The sequence below is a fragment of the Colletotrichum phormii genome, assembly GCF_030913505.1.
Source record: "Colletotrichum phormii strain CBS 102054 chromosome Unknown BDP81scaffold_11, whole genome shotgun sequence".
Lineage (NCBI taxonomy): Eukaryota > Fungi > Ascomycota > Sordariomycetes > Glomerellales > Glomerellaceae > Colletotrichum > Colletotrichum phormii.
This window is the reverse complement of record NW_026851453.1, coordinates 488,294-511,296: the sequence shown is the minus strand read 5'-3', so window position 1 is coordinate 511,296 and position 23,003 is coordinate 488,294. Positions and strand designations below refer to the sequence as shown.

Below are 23,003 nucleotides of genomic sequence, written 5' to 3'. Positions count from 1 at the left end.
CGAGGCATCCAGCAATTTGTCTCAACCCTACAGAGTACAGCCAATTGTAATTGACTTTTTTGGATTTCACGCCGAGTCCCTTTTTTTTTTTTGGCGCATTCCTGTGTCCCGATCGAGTGAGAGACAATCGAATTGCGTGCGCATGCCCAACGTGCCAACACACGGATCAAAAAATACAATGTCTCGCTGAGTGAAACCGCACGTCGCCCTACGAACGGGAATCAAAGCAAACCACGTTGCGAATACGGTCATCTTCCAATGGAAAATGGAAAGCTCCCTGCCGCTCAAATTCTGGGATCTGGATTTCTGGAGTTCAACCCTGGTCAACAATTACCGCCCCCTGCCTGTCCACAAGTGATGTGCAAGAGCCTGGACTGAACAGTGGAATCCGGGGTTAATTGTCAATGGCAGTTTTTCCCATGACGTCAGGCGTCACTTCCGGACTCTTCGGTTTCACGTTTTCAATCTCTCAGCCCCCTTTGACCACCGAGCGAACAGAAACGTCAAGCGCGACGCGCAATCTGCTCTGCTCCCTTCCCGTCTAATTCTTATTTGTTTTCTCTCTTCCTGCAAAGAATGCATTGAGCCAAGGCTTCAATTCCACACCTATCTTTAACTCCCCGGGACTTCCCTCCCAACTGTGTGCCTTTGTCTCCACGCTTACCCGCACCGCCATGACATCCAAATTCCACACCAGCCCACGTCCTCTCGTTCGACTTCCCCGTCAACGGGCATAGGATATCCCCTGTACCACCTTCAATCCTCAACTTTTTGAGGTTGCTGCATCCTGTCAACAAATCTCGCAGGGGCAGAGCAGCTTCTCCCGACAATGACTTCGGAAGCCAAGAAAAAGGCTTCGACGGAGGACAGGAAACGGCGATCCGACACGAACCCGCCAAAGACGCTAAGAGAGCGTTTCCTGCACTCCCTCCCCTATTACACGGGGCCCTACGGCGTGGGATTCCTCGAGATTGAAGCACCGGTCCGTCAACCGCGCACCTTTTCGGAGCTCAGGCGCGACAACGTCCCGCTTCTGAGGCTTGACACCGTCCTCTTCGCCGTCTACTACCCGTGCACCGTGAAGACCCAGACAGACGATCACGCCGCTCCCGATCACCATCAGCATCACGGCAAGAAGAATGGGGAAAAGGCACGCCGCGGCGGCGCCAAGAAGCCGAAGCTCTCCCGGGTCGGATGGCTTCCGCGTCCGCGAGTCCTCACTTGTAAGGGCTACGCCAAGGAATTCAGCATCCCGCATCTCCCGGTCACGGCCTACATCGCCGCCACCTCCATGTTCACCAAACTTCCCGCGCTGAGGAACGCGAAGCTGGCGGAGCATTGGCCAGAAGAGATGCTGGGCGACGAAGGCCCGACGGGTCAGACGGCGAGGAACGAGGAGTCGAGCTCGCGCAAGAAGCCAAAATTTCCAGTCATCATCTTCAGCCACGGCCTAGGCGGCTCGAGAATGAGCTACAGCTCCATCTGCGGAGAATTGGCGAGCTACGGCTTCATTGTTGTGGCCGTCGAGCACAGGGATGGCAGCGGTGCGAGGACTTATGTTAACCTCCCGGAACATCGAGAGGCGTCCGACAGCGAATCTTCCCTGGAGACGGTCAACGCCAAGAAGATCAAGAACAAGAAGAATGGGAAAGAATCCGGACAGCACTACTGCGTCGACTATCTTTTCCCCAAGAACAACGAGCAGGACACGGCGCCGAACAACGAACAGGGCGTTGACATGCAACTACGCGCTGCGCAGATAGAAATGAGAATGACGGAAATCGAGGAGGCCTTCCGCATCATCGGATATATCGACAGTGGCCGCGGGCACGAAGTTGAAGCCATGAACCTAAGAAGGAAAGGCAACGTGGCGTCCAGCTCCAAGGGACTCACAGGCATCGTATGGGAGGACTGGCAAGACAGGATGTTCCTCGAAAACGTGACGATAATGGGACACTCGTTTGGCGGAGCAACGACGGTCGAAGCTTTGAGGACCGAATCGCTTAGCTGGGTTGGTCAAGGCATCATTCTCGACGCCTGGGGCCCGGCGACGCCTCGAGCGGGAGAGAACCCCAGTCACCGCGTCAAGAAGCCGCTTCTTTCGATCGGGTCGGAGGCCTTTATGCACTGGCAAGAAAACTTTAACAGACTTGTCGACGTCTGCAACGAGGCGAGGGACGAGAACGCACTAACCTGGATGATGACGATCCGGGGGTCAACTCATCTTTCCCAGACAGACTTTGCAGTACTGTACTCGACTTGGACAGACTTGTTCATGAAGACGTTGGTAAACCCTCTGAGAGCCATCTACCTGACGATATCACCGTCGCTCGAGTTTTTGAAGATCACACTGCCTCCGGAGCAGACCAAGTACAACACCTGGGTTGATGAGGAAATCTTGAAAACAACAGAGCCACCAACAGAACCACTCGCCGTGGTGACGCACGATCACCGACCGGACGACCAATGGATCGCAATCCGCCTCAAGGTGGAAAACGAAGCGACTCTGCGGTTGAAGAGGTGGTTTCGGCACAAGAATCGGGTCTTGCTGGGGAAAGGCGATGGATCGGGCATGCCCTCGGGGCTGATCAACTGGGAGAAGGGCAATGAGGTTTGGATGCACGTGAGCCCGGACCCTGAGTCCGTGGAGGAGCAAATGCAACGGAACGAGCGGACGACGAGCCGGAATGCAGCGTAGATGGCTCGATTATCGACGCGATGCGCTTTGTAGATCTGCATGTTCTTTGTGGACTGGTTTTATTGGGTAGCGACTTTGGTTGTTGGCGTTCAAGAGGCGTAACCACATCCATGGTATTGGGATGCTTTGACCACTTGTCGTGTCATTGTGTAAGTAGGGTAGCAGGCTAGCTAGAAAGGACAGCCTGCGGGCGTCTACCAAATTCGATACAAGCGATATCTTGCTACAAATGGCTTGTGTATTTGCGCGGAAAAATTGTATATTGGCCATTGATCCAGAAACGCGATTCCAAAGTCGGCCATAACTGGGCAACAGCTCTGCAGGCCATCGGGCGGTCGGACGGCCAAGCCATTGACGATCCAAAGACGGGCTGGTAGAGTGCCTTTCGGCTTCAGCAACAACGTCCTGAAGCTTGCTCCTAACCGAAGCCTGTGCGCAACACGCTTTGTCGTGAGAAGAGGGCAGCTTTGGTTTGAAGTATAAGGCGATGCTCGGACTCCCTTGCCGAAACGGACTAGCTCCAGGGACGTCGATGAACAGCAACTTTGATCGATTGAGCCAGGGGTTGCCCGGTACGGTGACATGTGGAGAGCGATGGTGCCGCAACGAGGAGGACCAGGATTATGAAATCCGCAGACTGAATTGTTGTTTGCCCATCATATCTGGCTGTGGATAGTGTCGACGGTAGATGTCGTTGAGGCTAGCATTGTGTTGTCATTTTGGCGTGGGCGTATGCCACAATCTCTCCAAAACTATTTTTTGTCTCTTTGGTTCGTTTCTCGGTTGCGTGTCGGCACCTTCTTTTCGGACAAATTCGTTGTGTGAGGGCTTTGAGGCGAGCCAAGAATGCAAGACAGGGAGCCCATCGATCAGGGAGGGCATGCAGGTCGGGGTCAGCGGTGGTGGTGTGGGAGTGGTTGTGAGTGGACAGTATGCAGGTGTCAGTTGATGGGACGATGCAAAATACGAATTGTGCTGTCAGGGACTATCGAATTGTGCGTGATGGTTTGTGCCGATGAAGTGGTCTTGGTTCTGTTGCAGTAAATCATAAACCTTGATGACGAGAGACAGGTCGGACGAAGGATTGGTAGGTATTCGGAAAAGGTCTGTGATGGAAGTTTAACGGGCAGAATAGTCGCCAAGATGTCGTCGGCTTGGTCGGGTTCACATGGTCGTCCACAGCTTCAAGTTCAGGTGAGGCGAAGGAATGGGATTAAGGTCGGCGGGGCGGGGTGGGCAAAAGCCAAAAAGGACGCTACGCCAACGGCCGGGGATGCCCTGACTGCCTTGTTTCTCAGGAATGGAAGGGTCAAACGATTGTGTGATGTGTGGGGGAAACAATGAACGCCCAGTGACCAGCGTTCCTGCTTGCTTCTTTTTGCTGCAAACAAAACGTCCAGTGGCCCCCGCTTGCTCCTTCTCAAAATAGCCAGTTGGTGTTAAGCTAGCCATGTCCCGGTGCCGATCGCCAGGATAAAATCGCTGGTGGTCGCTAACAGTGGATACCAAGGGGTGGCGTCACTGGCGTCTGCAGCGGTCCCCGGTCCAGCCGGAGCTCCTCAGGTTCCAAGTTCCAACAGGACCAACGCACCTCAAAGCTCGTATCGAGCGTCGCAACTCAAAAATTCCCATGTGTCTACACTCTATGGAAAGGGAACGATCCCGAATCCCACCTCGCAACAGGGCCTCGCATGGCAAGCGGCATGAGAATCAGCAATCGAGGACACCTTCTACGGGTCGCCATTGGACAAGTCGCTCACTCTCGCCGCCACATCCATTGCTCCACCGTGTAACACCACCCGCCAACGGATAGATGACATGCAACACGCCGATGGCTGAGGCTCTCCTTTGTATTAGGCAATATGACCATCATGACATGGCACGGCAAGGTACATTGTTCTAGCTGCCTGCTGCTAACGTGCCTGCTACGGGTTCCGTTCCCGTCCTCAAGCAACAATATGCGCTGAGCAGGTCCTGCCGAGCCCTAGTTGCCAAGTTCCTGGCGCATCCCGTCCTGTCTCTTTGGTAGCTTATGTTAGCCCTCTTCCTTTGCTGCTGGTTTTTTACCTACATCATGCAGCTCCTCTCCAGTCCGGCTGAACCTGTGCCGGGACCTCTGCCCTGCTGCACCTGTTCTCAACCCCGACCCTCAACTCAGACGTGCTCTGGGTAGGGAAAGGGCTGATCACCATCCCATCTCACGTTGCCTTGACCTCTATGGGGTAGGCCGTCTGGTTTGGCCTGCACGCTGTCGGGATGGGAGCTGCTTACCTTAGCTAATATGCGCGTTGGCTACCTCACACTCACTCCAATTGCCTGTTGAGAAGGCATCCCCATGGTACCCATCTCATCCCGCCAGTCCGTGTCCCGCTCAATGGCCATGGCCCTTCCCGGTTGTCGTGCAGACGAGACCTGATAGAATCTGACCATGATTTGACTTCACTTGTTGTGCCCGTTCTTGATGGTCCAAGGTGGTTGCCCAACGTCTGTGGTGTCGTTGCGATCTTGTTGGTCTTGCCCTCGCAGATACATTGCCTTGGGTCAAGGTGCTTGTGTTATAAACAAGCTCCAGCTCTGCAGTCTGCATAAGGTGCCTCCGATGACTGGGATCCAGCTTATCCCGATCTGCAGTTACTTCTATTTCTTTTTCTCTTACCAGCATCAGCAAGCATCCCGCATTCGAGAACCCCTCTTAGTCTCAGCGAACCCCGGCTCCTTCCCAAATATCAACCCCTACCCTGCTCTTTCCTCCCGAATTCCCTTTCGTGACTACCCCTCGCTGGACAATTCACAATTTTCCCTTTCCTTTGGTTTCACGACGACAACGTTACTTTGTCGCACTTTCTCTCGTTGGCCTTGGCCTCTCCGATACCTAATTCGACCGTGTGTTGATTCTTCCGTCTCAACTTCTCCGAATACGCGCCCGTCTTTCACCGTCTTTTTCTGGGCTACGCCTCCAACCGCGCGACGACCTCTTTCACAACACCAATTCACTGCCGCGCCCTGGGGGTTTTTCGGCCACAATTACACTTCGACAAACTGTTTATTGCATCACTTTCCTAGTCTATCACTCTCAGCAAACGCCATATCAGCACCACGAAGAAATGACAACGCAGAAACGCCTCCATTAGCAACGCCTCATCGTCTTTCCACCATCTGCCAACACTAGCTGGCTATCCTCTTCCACTTTTGACGCCACGGCTCCACTTACGAGAATCCACCTCCAAACACGCCTCGAGACAAGATATCCAAGAATGACTGCAACGGGCGCTCAACGCGAGTCGACCAAGCCGCAACGCGGCAGGTCTGACAGTCTTCAGAAGATGTTGGAGCTGGAACATATTCGGAAGGTAGGCCAATCCCACCCTAACCTGACGCCTCCTACTACGTCGCATCCACACCCAATTTGGCTATGTTAGCTCCCACCCACTAACACGCTTCATCTTGTAGCTCGAGCGTCTTCAGGGGCATCACTCCATGCCCGCGGCGACCCATCCCTCTCACCTGGCGTTTCAGCAGGTTCTTCAGCAACAGCTTAATCATGGCCGACCTGCCCAGTCACCTCCGAAACTGAAACCTTTTCCCACCGTTCATCCCGCTCCGCCTGTAAAGCCTATCGCTCCTCTCCAGTCTCGTCGGAGGGAGTCATCTGCCCAACTTCCCACACAGAAACCTGAGCTACCACCCTCTGCCATGAAAGCGGTCCGCCGAGCAACAGCGTTGCCTTCGCTTTCCATTTCCGTTCCACCACCCTCCAACGTCAAATCGGAAATCGATCGCGGGTCGGAGCGCAAAGAATCGGTGGAGCACAAGCACAAGACAGTGACGTTCCTCGACGTTGATACCGTTGACGAACCAACTGCCGACGACGCATCCTCTATCTGCTACTCACCAAGTTGGGAATCTTTTGGCCAGAACAAAAAGAAGGAAAAGAAAATCGAAGCCAAAATGCGCAAGAAGGAGAAGGAACAAGCCGAGAAGCAAGCAGAGAAGGAGGCCAAGTCTGTGAAGAAGAAGTTGGCAGCTAAGCTTAGCAAAGCTGGACCGAACACCAAAGCTTCCCCGCCGAGACCTCCAAATGCATCGAGGTCAATCTCCAGCCCAACCGTGTTCGTCAATGAGCACCTTCGGTCAGCCAGCGCCCAGGCCTTCTATGAGCCTCCGCCTCCAATTCGTCCCCAGCATGCCAGGCAACGATCAGACTCGGTAGCCATGCAGCTGAAAGCTGCTTTGACAGGCCACAAGACTCAGAATCAGTCTCATCACAGCGATGACCAAGGCTTCATTGGAGGCTTGAAGCTGGAGCAGAAAAGACAGGTCGACGCGGGCATCCCCTTCAGAAAGCCCAACCCACCAGCTTTCCTGACTGGTCAGAGGTCTCACTCATTTGGACCCGAAGTGAGGGTAACACCTCCAGCCATGACGCCTTCAGCATTACCACGTTCCTTCTCATTCGATCCGCAAGGAGAAAGGCCCGATGAATACGACGAAGGCTTGTACGAGCCCAAGACTCCGCGATCTGCTTCTATCAACACCCCTTCTTGGTCTCAGCCTTTGGTTTCGTCCACGGCGCCGCCTGTACCAGATGTGAGCAATTTCCAACAATGGATGAACGACACGAAGCAATCGCAAGTGCCTGCCGACGACGACGACTTGGAGATCCATAACGGACTCAGCGAGGTTGTGGTTGAGCAAGAACGAGGCCGCAGACGAGAAAGTTACGTTCACCAGTCTCGCCAACAAAGCAGAGAACGGTCTATCAACGGCTACAGAGAGGAAGTTCGTGTCACGTCTGCCAAATCTCACTACCCTCCAGCTTCCAATCGGCCACTTCAATCCCGAGTATACTCCTCTTCCTCGGACAGCAGCTCAATGGGTTCCAACTTCCCACCACGCAACGGATCGCTTTCTAGCCTCGGTGGTTACAAAGATCAGCCAACACCAGGTGAAGATTTCACGCTCACATTCCGGCTTCCTTATACGCCGCCAGCAGGCAGCCCGGGACAGCCATCGTTCGATCGGTCTACGTCTCAGGGACCACCCATGTCTAGAATGATGTCTAGAGAAATACCCCTGCCTCCCGAAAGATCGGCATCGCGTGAGAGGCATCCGCCTACCCCAGGAGCAGCCATCAGAAGTTTCAAGGATGCTGCCAAAGCAGCCTTCCAGAGAGTGTCACCCTCGGGATCATCCAAACCACCTGTATCCAACTATTTCACTAGAGCGGCGCGCGATACCACAATGACACCCGATTCGACGTCAAGCTCTAGGTACTCAACTGACGAACCGTCCCCTTTCACGGCCCCACCTCGTCCGTTTGCCGAGTCTACTGAGTCGACTTCAAGAGACTCGTCAGCACGCCCTACCCACAGGTCCTCAATGTCTTCCTGTGACGAGTCCTTGCCTTCTCCGTCACCCGCCACTACTCCTGATTCCTCAAGACCGCAATCCGAGAAAGGGTTGCCACCTTTGGACGGAGAACTCGGTCGGGTCGATAGCGAGACAGTGGTTGTTACAAACGACACACGATCGTATAGGCTTTCTCACAAGGCAGCGATGCAGACAGCCTCACCAATTGCCACGAATCAACGAATCAGCCTGCCCCCTCAAATCCCGGTCCAAAATCATGAGGCTCATCTCAGCGAGCTTGAAGCGTTGGTGACGGAGAAGTTTGGCAGAAAGGCTAGCGTTGCTGATGCCGAGGAGAGCGACTCGTCACTGAGCTATCCTACTCCAACACACACCGACAGTTCGAAGACATCCGCAATGGCAACTCCTCTCACATCAGCCTCCTTGACGAGTCCCTTCGATTATGGGAAGAATGGGCCCGTTCAGGAGGTTAGCAATAGCATTGAAACGGTACAAGAGGAAGTCCACAACGTCGTTCAGCGTCATCCGAGCTTGACTAAGAGCCGCTCGAGTCCTGACCTCGCACTTGACACGAGTTTCCTTCCGAAGCTGAAGCACCAACCTCTGGTGCCTCGGTCTCTTGTTCCGCCACCACCGCCGCGCTCATCAAAGCGTGGCTCTGTTACTAACTTACACGCCAAAGCAGCCTCGCAGTCTTCATTCCCTGTGGACGCAGCCTCCAGGAAGTCGATCGTGTCCACTAAAGCGCCTTCGAATCCCTCAAGTTACCTCGAAGAAGCCCGCAAATCAATGCCGCCACCGCGTTCCAGCCGCGTCTCGCGCGCGTCCATTGTACCTCCCAGCGGTGTCCCTGAGCCTGTTGCCAAGATGCTTGTGGAATGCTGCAGCTGCAAGTTCTTGCACGACATGCCGAGCAAGGTCTACGAATGCATGGCAAAACCCGACAGCATGGTGGAGGACCGGAAGCTGGGAGTCAGCGGGCTCATCTCTACGACAGTGAAGTGCCCATGGTGCGCTCACGGAATGACGACAAACTGTTGCGCAGGATATGCGGCAGTGATCTATTTGAAGGAGAAGTTGCACTAGATGGAAGGGCAAAAGGAACACGAAATAATGCAAAGTTTGAAAAGGATAATGTGATGATCTGGCTATACACTTGCTCGTTTGCGATTGAGCTCCTACTGAGCCAGAAGAAAATCAGGAACGAAAGGAGACGACAGGAAAAGGAGGGTAATCATACTTGCTTAGCAAGTTTGTGCAGAGAATTGTATCATTAGGAGACTACATATCATCAGCCAGCTCTATGGGTGGAGACTGACTCGAGAACCAATACATCCATCAGCTGTAATACTCTGGGAACCGCGTGAGTGACTCCGTTGAGACCCCTGTATGCCTGTGCAAATGATGCACATATGGCCAATATGGTCCAAAGTTTGCACATCGCTGTTCTCTTCCCTTCATCCCACTTTGGCCATGCCTGGGCAAGTCACCCGACCAATCATGCCGTATCGTTGAGGACGTCAATTGCCCGATCGGGCCGTCATCCCAGAGACGAGAACCGCCCCCGCTTCGTTTCGCTTCTCTTTGAAGGTGTGTCCCGCAGATATACCTGGCAGAGACAGAGGGAATGTCTCTAGGCAAGTCGTGAGGAAAGGGTTAGAATGTAGATCGGATTATACTCGGGAAAACTAAAATGGTATCTCGGATGTGCTGGTGCCATCATATCTATCCCCCCCCTCCCCTAAACCCATCATTGCAAAAAGAGAAGACAAGAAAACCGAGAAAAGATCACTGGTAGGAACTCGACCCGCCAGGTCGCCCACTCATCTTCAAACTCTCCTCCACCGCCCTCCTCAGCTCCTCGTCCTCATCATCGTCAGCATCCGTCGCAACATCGCGCGCCTTACCCTTTGACGCATTCCGCCGGAACTCCTCCTCGGCGAGACTCTGCTTCTTGACATACTCCATCACGACATCCTCCTCTGTCCGTGCCGCGGCGTCCTTGTTCTGTTGCTCCCTGTGCGCAGCCTCCGACGCCTCAATCGCCTTGCGCAGTTCCTCTTCCTCGTTTGTGTTTCCCTCTGCGTGGTGCCTCTTGGACTCTTCCAAGATTCGCCGCAGCTCCTCGTCGTCTTCGTGTGCCGGGGGCTGCTGCTGCTGCTGGGCAATCTTGGATTGCTCAAGGGCACGCTGGAATTCTTCGTCGTCGCCGTGCGATCCTTCGCCTGGTTGTACACCCGCAGCTTTAAGGGACATGCTTTGGTTGATGGCCTGCTCGATGAGGCGCTGGTATTCCTCGTCCGTGATCTCCAGCTCGGCACTCGTGAATGGGTCTTGGTCCAGGTTCTTTTCGTCTCTGGTGTGAGACGCAGCCTTTTCGGCCCGTATGTCTGGAACTCCGGAACTGCGGAAGTGGTTAACGCTTGCGCGGATGGCCTGCTCGACCGCAGCGTCTTCTTCGGGGTTGCCACGCGAAGTCTCGGCGACAGATACACGGATAGCGCGCTCAAACTCTTCGTCCTCGGCGGCACTCATTGAGCTAGGCTCCGAGAGCGACAGATCAGACCTCGAGGCAGGGACGATGGCCTCGACATGACCCTTCTTCCACGCTTCTTTCCGGGCATGGAGCTGTTTCCTCTCCTCAAAGGACAACTTTCTCGTGTGGGCCCAGCCCGTGACCGGAGCCGTGAGACTCTTCTCGGGTTGTCCGTAGGGTCCTTCGCCTTCAGCCCTCTGCTTCTCTCGCTGTTCCTTCAACTTCATGGCCTGGAAGTTTTTCAGGTCGAACTTGACATTGTTCCAACGCGCAACGACGTCTTCGCGTTCCGCGACGCCGGCACTGTCCATGTCCATTTGCCCCTGCTTCATGCGAGACGCAATGATGTAGTTCTGGACACTACTCGAAAAGGCGTTGCGGAGGGTAGCATGGACACCTTGCATGGTATACGCGGGGACAGACCATACAGCTGTACAGGTTAGTAACAGTCATCCATACCATGGCACGGGTCAACTCACCAGATGCAGGCTTGAGAATCAAGCCACCAATGCCCTTGCCGAAGCCCTTGATGAGACCTATCCCGCCCTCCTTCTCGGCACCCTTCAGCGGCTGAGTGACCAGTCCACCGATGCCGTCAAACATACCGTAGCCGAATTCCTTGGCGGCGATCCTGATACCGCTTGCCAAGTCCGTCACCTTCTCGGGCGGTCGGACGGTGTCATCGTTGTACAATCGAGGGGCATTCCGGAAACCCCGTGCCAAGCCGAGACACACATTCATCGGTGTCTTCACACCGGTAGTAACGATGCGACTAACACTCGTCCCAGCTGCCACGGCGGCATCGACACCCACATTCGCAGGCATCGATTCTTTGAACGTCCTCTTTCCCGGACTGTTGGGTGGCCTCACTGATTGAGTCGTCGACGCATGTTCTGAAGGCGTGGTCTCGCTACGAGCAATCGACGCACCATCAGGGGGGCTGAAGACCATAGAGGGAGCTGTAGAAGCCGTTTGCGATTGCGTTAAAGACGCCGTATCCGGCTGTGGAGATTGCGGCAACGTCGGGGTAGAGCCCTCCATTTCCATGAGGCCTAGTTGCGTCGAAGACTCCGAAGCGTGCGTGCTTGGAGCCGCAATCGATGCCTTATCACTCTGATGTAGAGATTGCTTGCTTGAGGTCTGGTGCAGAGACTGCTTGCTTGAGGAAGCTTCCGTTAGGGCAGGCGTAGTAGGCTCAGGCGTCTTGTCTCCTTTGCTACGGCTCTTGAACAGCTCTCGAGGGAAATCGGCCACAGCCATACCGATACTGCTAATATCTGCGACCAGCGATGTTGAGACCGCAGAAATAGGATCCCACGGCTGGCCCTCCGTGATGTATTCCTTGGGCCGGTAGCTGTGATTTGTCAGTTGTCATTCTACATTATGTCGCCAAACGAGCACGGGTACTCACAGCTTAAGATCGGAGTACTTGATCAAGCCTCTTTCCACCAACACCGCGGCAGCCATGGGGCTCAGACGGACCTTTGTCCTTCTTACACGCCAAGCAGCTGCCCGGCTAGGCTCGATAGAGCACCTAAGTTCGTCGGTGTCCAAGTGATCGTGGAAACTCTTGCCACCTAAATCAGTACCCTTCTCCTCGCGAATCTTGTGCCCAAGCTCCTGTGCTCTAGCTTGGGTTTCGGGCTTGATGGCAAATGTGATGGCTTCGCCAAGCTTGTCTCCAGTGAGTTCCTTGTAGGGAATGGGGTCCGGACCAGCACCGGCCCTCGAGACCATGGCTCCCCAGAACGGCTGGTCACCAAAGAATGGCACAATGATGGTAGGCTTGCCTGCCTGGATACCTGCGGCAGTAGTACCTGCACCGCCATGATGGCAAACAGCGGACACGTGCTTGAACAGCCAGTCGTGGGGTACATTGCCCAGCATGAAGACACCTTCCGGAAGTCCAACATCTTCCGCGCCTAGGCCGCCCCAGCCCTTGGAGACTAGTGCGCGCACACCCGTCTGATGAACAGCGTCGAAGATCATCCTGGTCAGGGCGTTCGGGTCATCAACTACGATAGAGCCGAATCCGATGTAAACGGGAGGAGGCCCAGCAGCCAAGAATGCTGCCAAATCAGGTTCCGGGGTGAATGCCGAGGCCAGGTTCAAAAAGTAGAATCCCGAGATATCGATCTCGCGGCCCCAGTCATTCGGCTTGGGAATCAGTGCCGGGGACCAGCAATACGTATAGGGGATCCTCAATCTCGTCAACACACCCGGGGCCCAAATGAGTGACATGGGCTCCAAGTCCAGCGCTTTATCTCTGAACCGGTTGATGACGTCGCCCAGGCCCTGCCATGTCATCATCTCAACCAGCGCGTAGGAAACATAGTTGGTCATGACCGTGTCGGTGTTTGTCGACTGAATGTTGGCCAGCGGGTGAGGAAAGGCGCGCGTAGGCGTCCACGGCATGGTGAACATCAAGTGCAAAGGAATTCCCATCTTCTCCGCGATATGGATATGCGCGAAGCTCGGTGGGTTCGCAATGATGGCATCGGCCACAAAGGGCTTCTGCGTGGGGTCGCCAGGTATTCCATAGTGCTCGTCCAACGGTTGATCCTTGGCATGCGGTTTCGGCGGCGGTCCCAACCCGTTGCCCGCCTCGATACACGAGCGCCAGCACCCGAGAAGGATGTCCTGGATTCCCCTACGGCGCTTGCTAACCTCTCCGCTCTTGAGCGTGTCGAAGCCGGGCATCAGACCGGGGTTCTTGACCATGAAGGCCATGAGCTCGGCGGGGTCGCCACCGATGCAAAAGAACTCCAGCCCATTCTCCTCGACAAACTTTTGAAACGTCGCGTGTGTGGCTATCCGCACGCGGTGGCCGTAGGTATCTTTCAGCACCTTGCCGAGGGCGACAAAGGGCTGGACGTCGCCTCGTGAGCCGACAATCTGTATAACGACGTTGAGCTGCGGGGGAGGGGTCTGGCCCGGCTGGCCTCCGAGGCTCGGGGGGATGTAGGCGGGAGGCAGGGGCGCCTGGGGTCGCTTGTCGGCGAGGAGTTGGTTTCGTAGCGTCGGGGCGAGGATCTCGGCCAGGCGGTTGCCGCTCTGGTTGATGTTGATGTTGACTCGGCCATCGCCTAGTATCACTCGTCAGCGGGACCTCGCAATGTAGGTGTTGGTGGGAGAAGGTGAAAGTTACCTGTGACATTGGCGCCGGCTTCGAAGCCCGCCTGGTTGAACTGCAGCTGGTCGGGAAGGTCGCCATAGGCCGGTGGGGCCTCGGTCTCGGCCTCCAGCGAAGGCAAACTGAATCCATCAGACACGAGGGCGTCGGGAACTTCTTGGCTGTCCGTCCTGTCGAGGTTCAAATCGCTAGGCCGTCGTGGTGGCGGGGGAGGGGCAGACGAGCTCGCGCCCGCTTCTGGGTTCTTGACGACCGTCATTGCGGGGAAGGTCAACTTGTCGACTCGTCAAGCGAGGGATGCGAAGACCAGTGACGATGTCAAGGGGTACTAAGATTGTTTCCAATAGTTCAGGTCATCACGGTGAGGTGGATTGCAGGTAGAAGCGGCGATGTTCGTGACTGTTGTTGTTGTTGTTGTTGTTGTTGTTGTTGGAGAGTGTGGACGTTTGAGAGCTTTCGACCGAAAAGGGCGCCGTCTCAACAGCGCAACAAGCTTAATGACACAAAAGAGGGGCAAGCAGGAGTGGCAAGATGGGAAGATGTGGGTGTGTACAATTATATTGCTTGACAGGATTATTCCTGAGCCCGGACGTGGAAAATAGAGACTGGGTAGAAAGCAGGATCTAGACGTGCAGTGACAAACGAGGTGCTGGAGCGAAGGCGGGCAGCGTAAGTATTCAGCCCCGTTTCACCATCGGAGCCAAAAGCTGAGATGATCAAGCTCGTGAGAAAGACCCTGGAGCTTCAGTGGGTTCGAGGGACAGATTAGAGGTGGGGTGGGGTGGGTGCGGATAAGAGGTCACTAGCGACATCTCCGCCAGGATTCCCAGATACCTACGCAGGGCCTCCACCCACTGCCCTGCCCTGCCATAAGGTAATGGAGAAGAGGGAGGTAGCCAACAGCACCGCCCTACACAACCATCCGAAGAGTCGCATCAACAAGTTCAACGCCTCAGTTCAAGCGAACTGGACTGGGCGACTGGCACGGGGCGCTCCCGGCTTGAATTTGCATGGGACGGGGGGACAGAGCTATGACGTCCACCTCCCTCCCGCAACTTCATTCGTCCAATGGCTTGACGACGTGGGGGGGAGAGGAGGCGTTGAAGATCCTCCAAGAAAGATGGCATCGAGTGAGCCAATGACGGGATGTTTTGATGGGACGATTCAGAAGAGGGCCAGCTGGGCCTGGTTCTGGAACCCCGCACGGCCACAAGACTCAAGACCGAGAGAATATGAGTTTGGAGGAACAAGGGGGGCCCGTCTCTTTAACACACGCGTCTCAAACAAGGGAGAATATCTAGGTGAGGTTCTAGGTAATATTTACAAAGTCTGAACAGCAGGCCTAGGTCGACCGTTAGGCAGCGACTATAAGTCGTCTTCCGGTTCGCTGGTCCGTTGTAGTCGCGGTAGGACACTTTCAGGAGGACCAAATAAAGCTGGACCAGGGTCCAGGGTTGGGTCTAGGGGACGCGTGGAAGCGTGGAGCTTTGGCTGTAAGGTTATGACCCTATTACCCGTTCCTAGGGCAGCTCGGAGGTTGCTTCCGTCGAGGCAACAGCCATGTGAGACATCAAGGCTCAACGGTGTTGGGAACCTGCTTCAATGTCAAACCCATGGGAAAGGCTTGTCGAGAGTGTCATGTTCATCTCCCGCCTCAAGTTCCTTCAGGCCTGCGGTAGGCTTGGTTAATGAAGTTCTCTTGTGTTGGAGGGGACTATCGTCATTATCCAACTTGACGTGCCGATCATCACTGCATCGATCAGATCTTCTGCTTGCTCGTCGTTTGCCAGCTTCTGAATGTGTATCATTGTCTCCTAGTAAGGCTCTGTATCCATCTTGTTGGGTACGGTAGCGTAGCCGGCTTGTCGTCGGTGTCAGTTGACCTCATGAACTCAACTTCTTCACAAAAGGTGGATTCCGGGCAGATTCTGAATGGCGACGACGCGAGTTGAAATGGTTAGTGGAAACGCCAGGCAGTCAATGTCGACTGGGTTGATTCTTGACACAAGCTCCTGACTCAGCTGAGATTTGAGTCGACCAGCGACGACAACTCGAGTAACCTCCTTCGTACTTCGCCAGTCTATTCAAGTATACCCAGGTGAATACAATGAGAGTACGTGATGAAGGCAACGGAAAGCCTAGCAAAGGCCTAGCCACCGGGAACAAAAGCAGCAACAGCGCAGATTTCCAGTACAAACCCCACCCCTCCCTGGACTTAGCAGGTGGCTATCGTCCCTCTTGTTGACGAAGGTGCGGGCTTCTCGGCGCTTCAAAATGTCTTAATATCCCGCCAGCAAGCACGAAAGCAGACAAGAGAAGACAGGCGACAAGTTAAAGATAGCAAAAAACAACTTCTGCAGCTAAACTGCGAAAAGCTTGGTTTTCTCTCCTTCCAGAATCGAACTAGAGACCTTTCGATGACAACGTAACCATTACAGTCGAACGTGATAAACCAACTACACCAAGGAGAGGAGAAGACAGCTAAGCTGCTCTCGGTGGATCGTTGTAATTTCCGCTAATTTTTGGATATAAGTATCTATTGTAGAAAATCCTGTTGTGTGTGTGTGGAACTGTGGATGAACATGAAAGCCATAGTGGCCAACCGACAACGAGAATATGGGGAGATGCCAAGGTACGTGCTCCGTGCTCCGTAATAAGATAAGGGTTGGTGGGGATGGACATTTCCTCCAATTGGAACTTACCGTGGGCACGCGCGCGGAACGTCTCTGGTCACCCAAAAGGGTTCGGATATCTACTGCTAGGTGTTACTGGCTTCCACTCACGTGTCCTATGCAGCTCTACTACTTTTTGAGCAGCAACTGGATTCAACTAAGCTCAATTCCTGCTAACTCAGGACGGTAGCAAGAAAACTTTGTTCCTCTCCTTTGTGTTATGTTCCTCCTAGGCACTGTGGGTTTGGAAAGACTCTTGACTATCCTCAAGGGTGACCCGTCTATCCGTACTCCACGGCACAATTCAGTTGCCTCCACCTCTCCTCCAGTCGCCATTGTGGGACGGTGGATCGGCCTTCTCACACCTGCCCATAGAGCTCAGGGTCGCCGCCAGGGTGAGATGGGCAGTCTGGGCAAAGTCGTAATCGAACTTGCTGGAACTTCGAGGTCTATACCCTTCTTAACAAGCTCGAAGACCACAGTTCTAGAGGCAAACGTCGCCTTCTGTCAGAAACAGCATAATGTTGGGTTCCAGAAGTCATGTTGGACCATCTAGACTAGAAGCGTAATAAAGTAAAAAGAGGTATAATACAGCGGCGCGCATCAGTCATGCTCTCTGCCTCCTTGACCAAGTTGCCTCCCCTCTCGGGCACAAGCAGGCAACTCCACTGTCCATTATCGTCAAAAGGTTGCTTTTGTGTTGTTTTTGATGTCAGATGCCACTCCTCGCATATCCCAAAAGGAGTCTGTGTCTATGCAGGCACAGTTCTTGCTTTCTTTCCCACTGCCATGGCGTCCCTTTGGTGTGGGTTACGGTAGCATCATTCTGGCGTTTGCGGTTCCTCACAAAGCCTTGTGAGCTCCGTCCAAGGCTATCTTTTGCATCTCCCCCGTGTGTCTTCCCAAGTCGCTTAAGAGGAGAACTTGCGGGTGAGCTTGGCAATGACTGTTGCGCAGTTCGGTTAGCTGAGTGCTCATCTCAAGGAGCAATGTGTCCATAGTTCAAACTTACTGTGAAGGGCAACAACGCTGAAAATGAAAACAAGGGAAAGAACGAGGACGACAACGGGGTCGACCTTGAGGCCGGGAGACTCGTCGGTGTAGAGTCCTAAACCATCCACACGTTAGCATCCAATTCCCAATGATGAAACTACGAAGCTTCTTCGCCTCAAATCCTCCCCGATTTCAACCAATTCACCATATCCGCCACACCATCTCTAAAGGTTGAAGGACACGTCAGGGGTAAGAACGTACTCAGCATGGTGCTGCTGCTACCGCCAGCACCGGCAGCTCTCGTGCTGTTCGGCCGCGCATTCGCAATCTTCTCCTTCTGGTCGGCAGCCGCGCGGCGACGGATGGCGGTTCTGGGGCCGCCAGGGGGGGTAGGCGAAGACGGACGCGCGACGCTGGCGCCAGAGGCGGCGGCGCCGGCTCCGTTAACGGGCGAGGAAGGGCGAGGGGAAGACTGCGATGCCACAAATTCAATGTCAGCGATTTGTTCCCGTCAATCTGTAGGTATCGCGGCTGTGGCGCGCGCGCATTGACTGATCACAATGAGGCGCATACTCCAAGTACACATCTCGTCCTCAATGCTCCAGCAAGTCGCGTACGACATGGTAGAGTAAGGCCACGACGTGCAATTCGGCAAGGGGAGCTCGGAGTGACCAACAGCGGCCAAAGGAAATTAACTAACCATTGTGAAGGAGTGTGACGAGGGACAAGATCCAAGATCGCTGCAGGATACTCGGAAACCAGGGAAATTCGTTTGAAAAAGTCGACGCGGGAGAGAAGAATCGAAGTTCGGAAGGGTGGTGTGGGATGTGGATGGTCGGTCGGGAGGGCGTGATGATGGGAACTCGAGCTCTCTAGAGGTTCGGGGGTGCACCTGCGCTCAAAAGTGGCAGAGTTGAGGCCACAGTTTTGGAAAGGGGACCAGCTACCGCCCAGGGGATTTTCCGACCCGACGTTCCAGACCTCCCTGGGGCGGCGAACATACCTTAATGGGTGGCTGCTCAGCATAGCGGGCTAGCGGCTCCCAAAAACTCCACTGACCCCCTAATCCTGGCACGACCAGTCAAGTTCACCACCGGAGGGCATGGCATACATGGTCATCCTGTCATTGCAAGATGCAGATGCATCAATTCGTCGCAGCACATGCTTTATTTTCCCTTCTCTCCGCCATTCAGGAAACGCACTTGTGCACTGATGACCTTGTTAATGCTTTCAATGGAATTTCGAGGGTACTGTATATCTAGGAAGCAGCCGCGCTCTGCAGCTAAAAGCTTCCATGTGACGGCGCCAGCTTATGCAGCACATGGTGAAATACAACACAACGCAACGCTTTCCTGCAATAGCTCTCTCCTTCTCGACAATTGCCGGCTATAATGGCAGGAAGATGAAATGTCTGCTTGCAGACTCCCGGAGAAATGTGGTAGTAGGGGGTAGTGTTAGTGGTGGTGGTGGTGGTGGAGTGTACGATTTAGACATAGAAAATGAACAAAGGGAAAAACAATATCCTGCCACGTAGAGGGCATCATCCCCTTCAGATTCCAACACGAGGACCCATGGTATCCCTAGCCGCCTTTTTTGTTCTTCATGATGACTGATCTTCGACAGACAGGTATCTTTCGTTGGGTTCCTCGACCGCATTATTCGAACAATGCCGACGAAGAAGCACCAGGTGACAGAAAAGCCCCAGCTGCCCCAGTTTGGCCATCCCAAGCACCAAAGTGCCCTGACTTTTTTTTTCCCTTTCCGATCCCGAGGTTCTTCGATGGAAATTGTCATCCTCGCGGTCCTTTGAAATGCGGCCATCGAGCTTTTGCTGCATGAAAGCCGCCGTGAGCTGGCTCAGTGGTCTGGTACCTCCACCATGCTCATTATAAGGTAAGATTAGACAGTGATACATCTACACCTGCTGGAAACGAACCATCTCAACCCAAACGCCTGCCGCTATGATGGGACACGCGGTCCTGCAAATTTCTTCGGAGGTGATGAACGAAGAAAAGAAATTGGTATCTTTAGCTTCAAAGTGTAACGTCGAGAACCAGGCTGACGTCCTGGACATCCGACTTTGCGAGGTCTTCTAGAACGGGAATCAAGTCCAGCAGCTCATTATCGTGCGCGTCTGAAAACCAACTGCTGATGGGAACGGCATGCTGGGGATGGAAAATGTACGACGTGGGAGAGTTGTCGATGATGATGGTGTCCTTCAAGTCTCTTCCCACCTGGGAAAGATCCTTGACGTAGTTTCCTTGGTGGTTGTAGCAGCTCTCGCGGAAAAGCCTGTGGTGAACGACCTTGTGGATATCGAGCTGGTCTAGCAGCGGGTCGCCATACTTTGGATGAATTAGCACACGAAGTCAAGTGGCAGGGTCGGGAGGTCGATCTTACCTTTGAGACTGACGCAGTAAAGACCACCACTTCATAAAGCTCGCCAACACGCTTCATGAACTGATCTACTCCTGGTCTTTTGATAACATAGACATTATGATAATTGCCCTCGATTTCAACGGGGATAGTGAAGTCGGCTTGGTGGAGAATCTACAGATTTGTGAGCAACGGTGTGGGATAGGGCCGGGCGCCAGCTTCTAGGCATACCTTGAATGAACTGTGGACCAAGGTCTCGTCCAGATCAAGCACGAGACATTTCTTGCCCTTGAACTCGGGCGCAATGGGAGGCAGCAAGAACTTTTGCTCCGGAACGGCCTCAGCAGACTCGACGGGAACTGATACCGGCAGAGGCGGAGGCGGCGGCAGCTGGCTAGTAGGCGCATCTTCTACTGGGGGAGGTATTTGGTGCTTCTCTTCGGGTTCGGGCGTCGCATCGGGCATTGCCTCGTCTCCCTCCGCATCCTTCCTGTCTGCTTCCAGCACTGGCGCCTCCTTGGTCTTTTCACCGGTGGTCGACTCTACCGTGATCGCGGGCGCGGCGCTGCTAGCTCCAGCATTGCTGATGACGTTTTGCTTGGATTCGCCGGCTTCTCCGCCAACAGTAGAATCGTCGGCAGTGGTTGCGCCGGACACACGCTTGCCTTTGGCCTCGGTTGCCGTCATTGGCTGCTCGGGCTGGGGCTGCTTCTCCTGGATTTGCGGCTTGTTCGAAGGGACTTGTTGATCCTGCGGGGTGGGCTGTCGGGACTTGGCGGTAGTCGGTCTCGCGGGCAGCTTGTCGAGCTTATGGACGGCGTCGTCGCCGTTCTCAATCGCGTTGGCGTTGTCGGGGACACCGCAGCACCCAAGCAGGGCGAAAAGACCGCCTTTCTTCTTCTTCTGAGGGGGGTTCACGGGAGAATTCGGTTGCGTGTTGCCGGGGGTGTTGGTAGGTTCGGTTTCGATGCCGGATCGGTGGCTGCCGACGCTGCCATTTCGATGGCGTCCTAGAAAGCTACCCTTGGACTCTTTCGAGCGTCCGCCGATGCTGTTTCTCGAATCGCTGACTGTTGCTCCGCTCAGCCCTGTCGACGTGGGAGAGGATTGATTGCGCTGCGAGGAAGACCGAGACGGTACATGCAGGAAGCCCCTACCCTTCTTTGAATTTCCACCCTCCTCTGGCGCCAGAAGCACCTTTTCCTTGGACATTTCTTGACTTGACTGGCCGTTTTGCTGGATCTGTGGTGTGATTTCGTCTGGGTTGGATGGTTGTGGTCTCTCGGACATGATGCTGTCCAACTAGAGCAGGAGGTGGTTAGTCAAGACCATCAAAGCAAGATCAACAGTTTACATGAATCAAGCGACGATGCCCAGGAGGGGCTGGCGAGCACCAGTGGGCACATCTAGATCAACCATGACACTACCGCCTCTGCCTCTCATTCCAAGGTCCAAGACATGACCGAGGTCGTTTTTGTCGACTTGTGGGCGCCCGAGATGAAGCAAGCAGTGCGCGTGAAAGTGGGCTAGGACCAAAAGACGAACGAGCATGCCTCCTCCCTCGGTGAGGCGGTGTGTCGCGCGAGCATGGCATTGATGGCAGACAGGGTGCGTCGTGGACTCGGGCAGAGTTGAAAATGAAGTGTCGTCACTCACCTCCTTTCTTCTTGGGGTCCGGCAAGCCTTCCCAAAATCCTCAACCCCTTAACTGAGCTATTGTCGGCCGTAAAAGGCCGATTCGCAAAGCTCGTCGCGCGGTCCGAGGTAAAAGAGAATTGTCGGAAAGTAAAAGATCGACGCGGGTGGGCGATGGATGGAATGGAAGAGGAGGAAAGGCGACGTCCCGGTGAGGTTGTCGGTCGAACGCGGAGAATGGAAGATGGTTTGGGCTCAGTCGCGCAAGAAGCGGCGCCAATGGAATGACTAGGTGGGCGAGGCAAAGTGGCTGGGCCTTGGGGGGGGGGGGGCAATGGTTTACGGCGGCGGCCAGTGTCAGTTGGAGTCGGTCCCAAGGCAAGGTCGTAATGGTTGGCGGTGGTGGTGCTCGAATCAGATGAGAAGAAAAGTGGGCGAGAAGAAAGCGAGCGAGCGGTTGCAGGGTACAGCAAGGTACGTCGCGGAAGAAATTAAGGTTCGCTGGTAACAAGTGAATGGGTTGGCCTTTTTGGAAAGGAAAAAAAGAGATAGGTATCGAATATCACTCGAATGGGGGGTTTTTTTTTGGGGGGGACGAGGCCGGCCGAAGAGGTCGGGAACGATGAATTTGGCGAGTTTGATGATGCGTGAAAGAGGACGAGGGACGAAGAATGGAGCAACGGCAAGGCGTGCAAGGAGATTGGAAAATCGGGGGGAGGGGGGGTTAGTGAAAGAGAGGATGAGAGAGACGGGAGAGTGAGAGCCCAGGAGAGCAAGCGAGAGGAAGAACGAGAGCAAGAGCAGCAGAGCCAAAAAAGCAAAGCTAACAACCCAAATGGCCAGTAGAAAGACAAGGCGTCGGCGGCGAGAGGAAGAGGAAGAGAGCAGATGGCAGCCCAGGGCCCGGGGGTGAGAATTGAGGAAGACGGGCAAGAGGACGTATCAGAGGCTGAAAGAGCGTGAAAGGCACAAGCGAAATGATTTGCCTTTGAAAGCAACACTTGGATGGGGTTTGCTGGGGGCCAGGGGCTGGCCCGTGTCTACAGGTGCAGATGAAGCTGGGGGGCTGCAGCTTCAAGGGAAATGGAGACTGAGCAGAGTGAGAGAGAGAGAGAGAGAGAGAGAGGATGGATCATGGAAGAGAGGAGACTGGGGGTGCTACGAGCAGCAGCGAGCTAGTACGAAGTACAATTGGATTACACCAGAAAACGCCCACCGAGAGAGAGAGAGAGCAAGAGACCTGGAAGGGTGTGGGTGGGTTTCCCGGTGAGATTAGCCCGTCCCGTCCTGGTTAAGCAGAGGCCGGGCCTGAGAAATGGGGCGCGATAGGGGCTCTAAGAAATCACAGTTAACAAGATGTCTTCATACTGTTGAAGACAGTTGAAGCTTGTGCAGCGGATAATACAACTAATGTAACTTGAGCCAGCTTGACATGGATGATAATGGCAGGAAGTGAGTCCGAGTGACGTCTTCTTGCCGTGCCTGCGTCGAGATTGAGAGTGGGGCCTCGGCCTGCACTGACCATGTGAATGGATCCGCACTGTGCCCTACACCAGACGACTATCACGCCGCATCAGACGCCATGTCTCA

The 23,003-nt window shown here is 54.5% G+C and overlaps 6 protein-coding genes and 1 non-coding gene across 7 annotated transcripts; 3 read left to right on the top strand and 4 right to left on the bottom strand.

Annotated features, from left to right (window-relative positions):
* Positions 1–829: 829 nt before the first annotated feature.
* Positions 830–2,698, top strand: BDP81DRAFT_450027 (platelet-activating factor acetylhydrolase; the record flags this gene model as incomplete). The annotated part of the gene is made up of 1 exon (XM_060592471.1): positions 830–2,698. The coding sequence occupies one exon, from the start codon at positions 830–832 to the stop codon at positions 2,696–2,698; it is 1,869 nt and encodes a 622-aa protein (XP_060444679.1).
* Positions 2,699–4,309: 1,611 nt separating this feature from the next.
* On the top strand, positions 4,310–4,539 carry BDP81DRAFT_428987 (uncharacterized protein). Its single transcript, XM_060590476.1, has one exon. The coding sequence runs from the start codon at positions 4,329–4,331 to the stop codon at positions 4,509–4,511; it is 183 nt and encodes a 60-aa protein (XP_060444678.1). The 5' UTR covers positions 4,310–4,328; the 3' UTR covers positions 4,512–4,539.
* A 1,171-nt stretch (positions 4,540–5,710) lies between these two features.
* On the top strand, positions 5,711–9,280 carry BDP81DRAFT_33205 (uncharacterized protein). Its single transcript, XM_060585560.1, has 2 exons — positions 5,711–6,048; positions 6,149–9,280. Exons 1-2 carry the CDS (start codon positions 5,953–5,955, stop codon positions 9,152–9,154), a joined length of 3,102 nt encoding a protein of 1,033 aa, XP_060444677.1. The 5' UTR covers positions 5,711–5,952; the 3' UTR covers positions 9,155–9,280.
* A 443-nt stretch (positions 9,281–9,723) lies between these two features.
* Positions 9,724–14,161, bottom strand: BDP81DRAFT_349772 (glycosyltransferase family 28 domain-containing protein). The gene is made up of 4 exons (XM_060586185.1): positions 13,753–14,161; positions 12,016–13,690; positions 11,084–11,958; positions 9,724–11,034 (listed from the first exon to the last, which is right to left on the bottom strand). Exons 1-4 carry the CDS (start codon positions 13,994–13,996, stop codon positions 9,857–9,859), a joined length of 3,972 nt encoding a protein of 1,323 aa, XP_060444676.1. The 5' UTR covers positions 13,997–14,161; the 3' UTR covers positions 9,724–9,856.
* Positions 14,162–16,120: 1,959 nt separating this feature from the next.
* Positions 16,121–16,208, bottom strand: BDP81DRAFT_t179. Its single transcript has one exon. It is a non-coding gene; the product is annotated as a tRNA-Tyr (tRNA).
* A 1,112-nt stretch (positions 16,209–17,320) lies between these two features.
* BDP81DRAFT_450024 (Sec61beta family-domain-containing protein) lies at positions 17,321–18,105 on the bottom strand (the record flags this gene model as incomplete). Its single annotated transcript, XM_060592470.1, has 4 exons — positions 17,321–17,355; positions 17,422–17,517; positions 17,664–17,874; positions 18,103–18,105. The coding sequence occupies 4 exons, from the start codon at positions 18,103–18,105 to the stop codon at positions 17,321–17,323; spliced, it is 345 nt and encodes a 114-aa protein (XP_060444675.1).
* Positions 18,106–19,435: 1,330 nt separating this feature from the next.
* Positions 19,436–21,068, bottom strand: BDP81DRAFT_461429 (NLI interacting factor-like phosphatase; the record flags this gene model as incomplete). Its single annotated transcript, XM_060593768.1, has 3 exons — positions 19,436–19,747; positions 19,803–19,952; positions 20,010–21,068. The coding sequence occupies 3 exons, from the start codon at positions 21,066–21,068 to the stop codon at positions 19,436–19,438; spliced, it is 1,521 nt and encodes a 506-aa protein (XP_060444674.1).
* Positions 21,069–23,003: the final 1,935 nt, after the last annotated feature.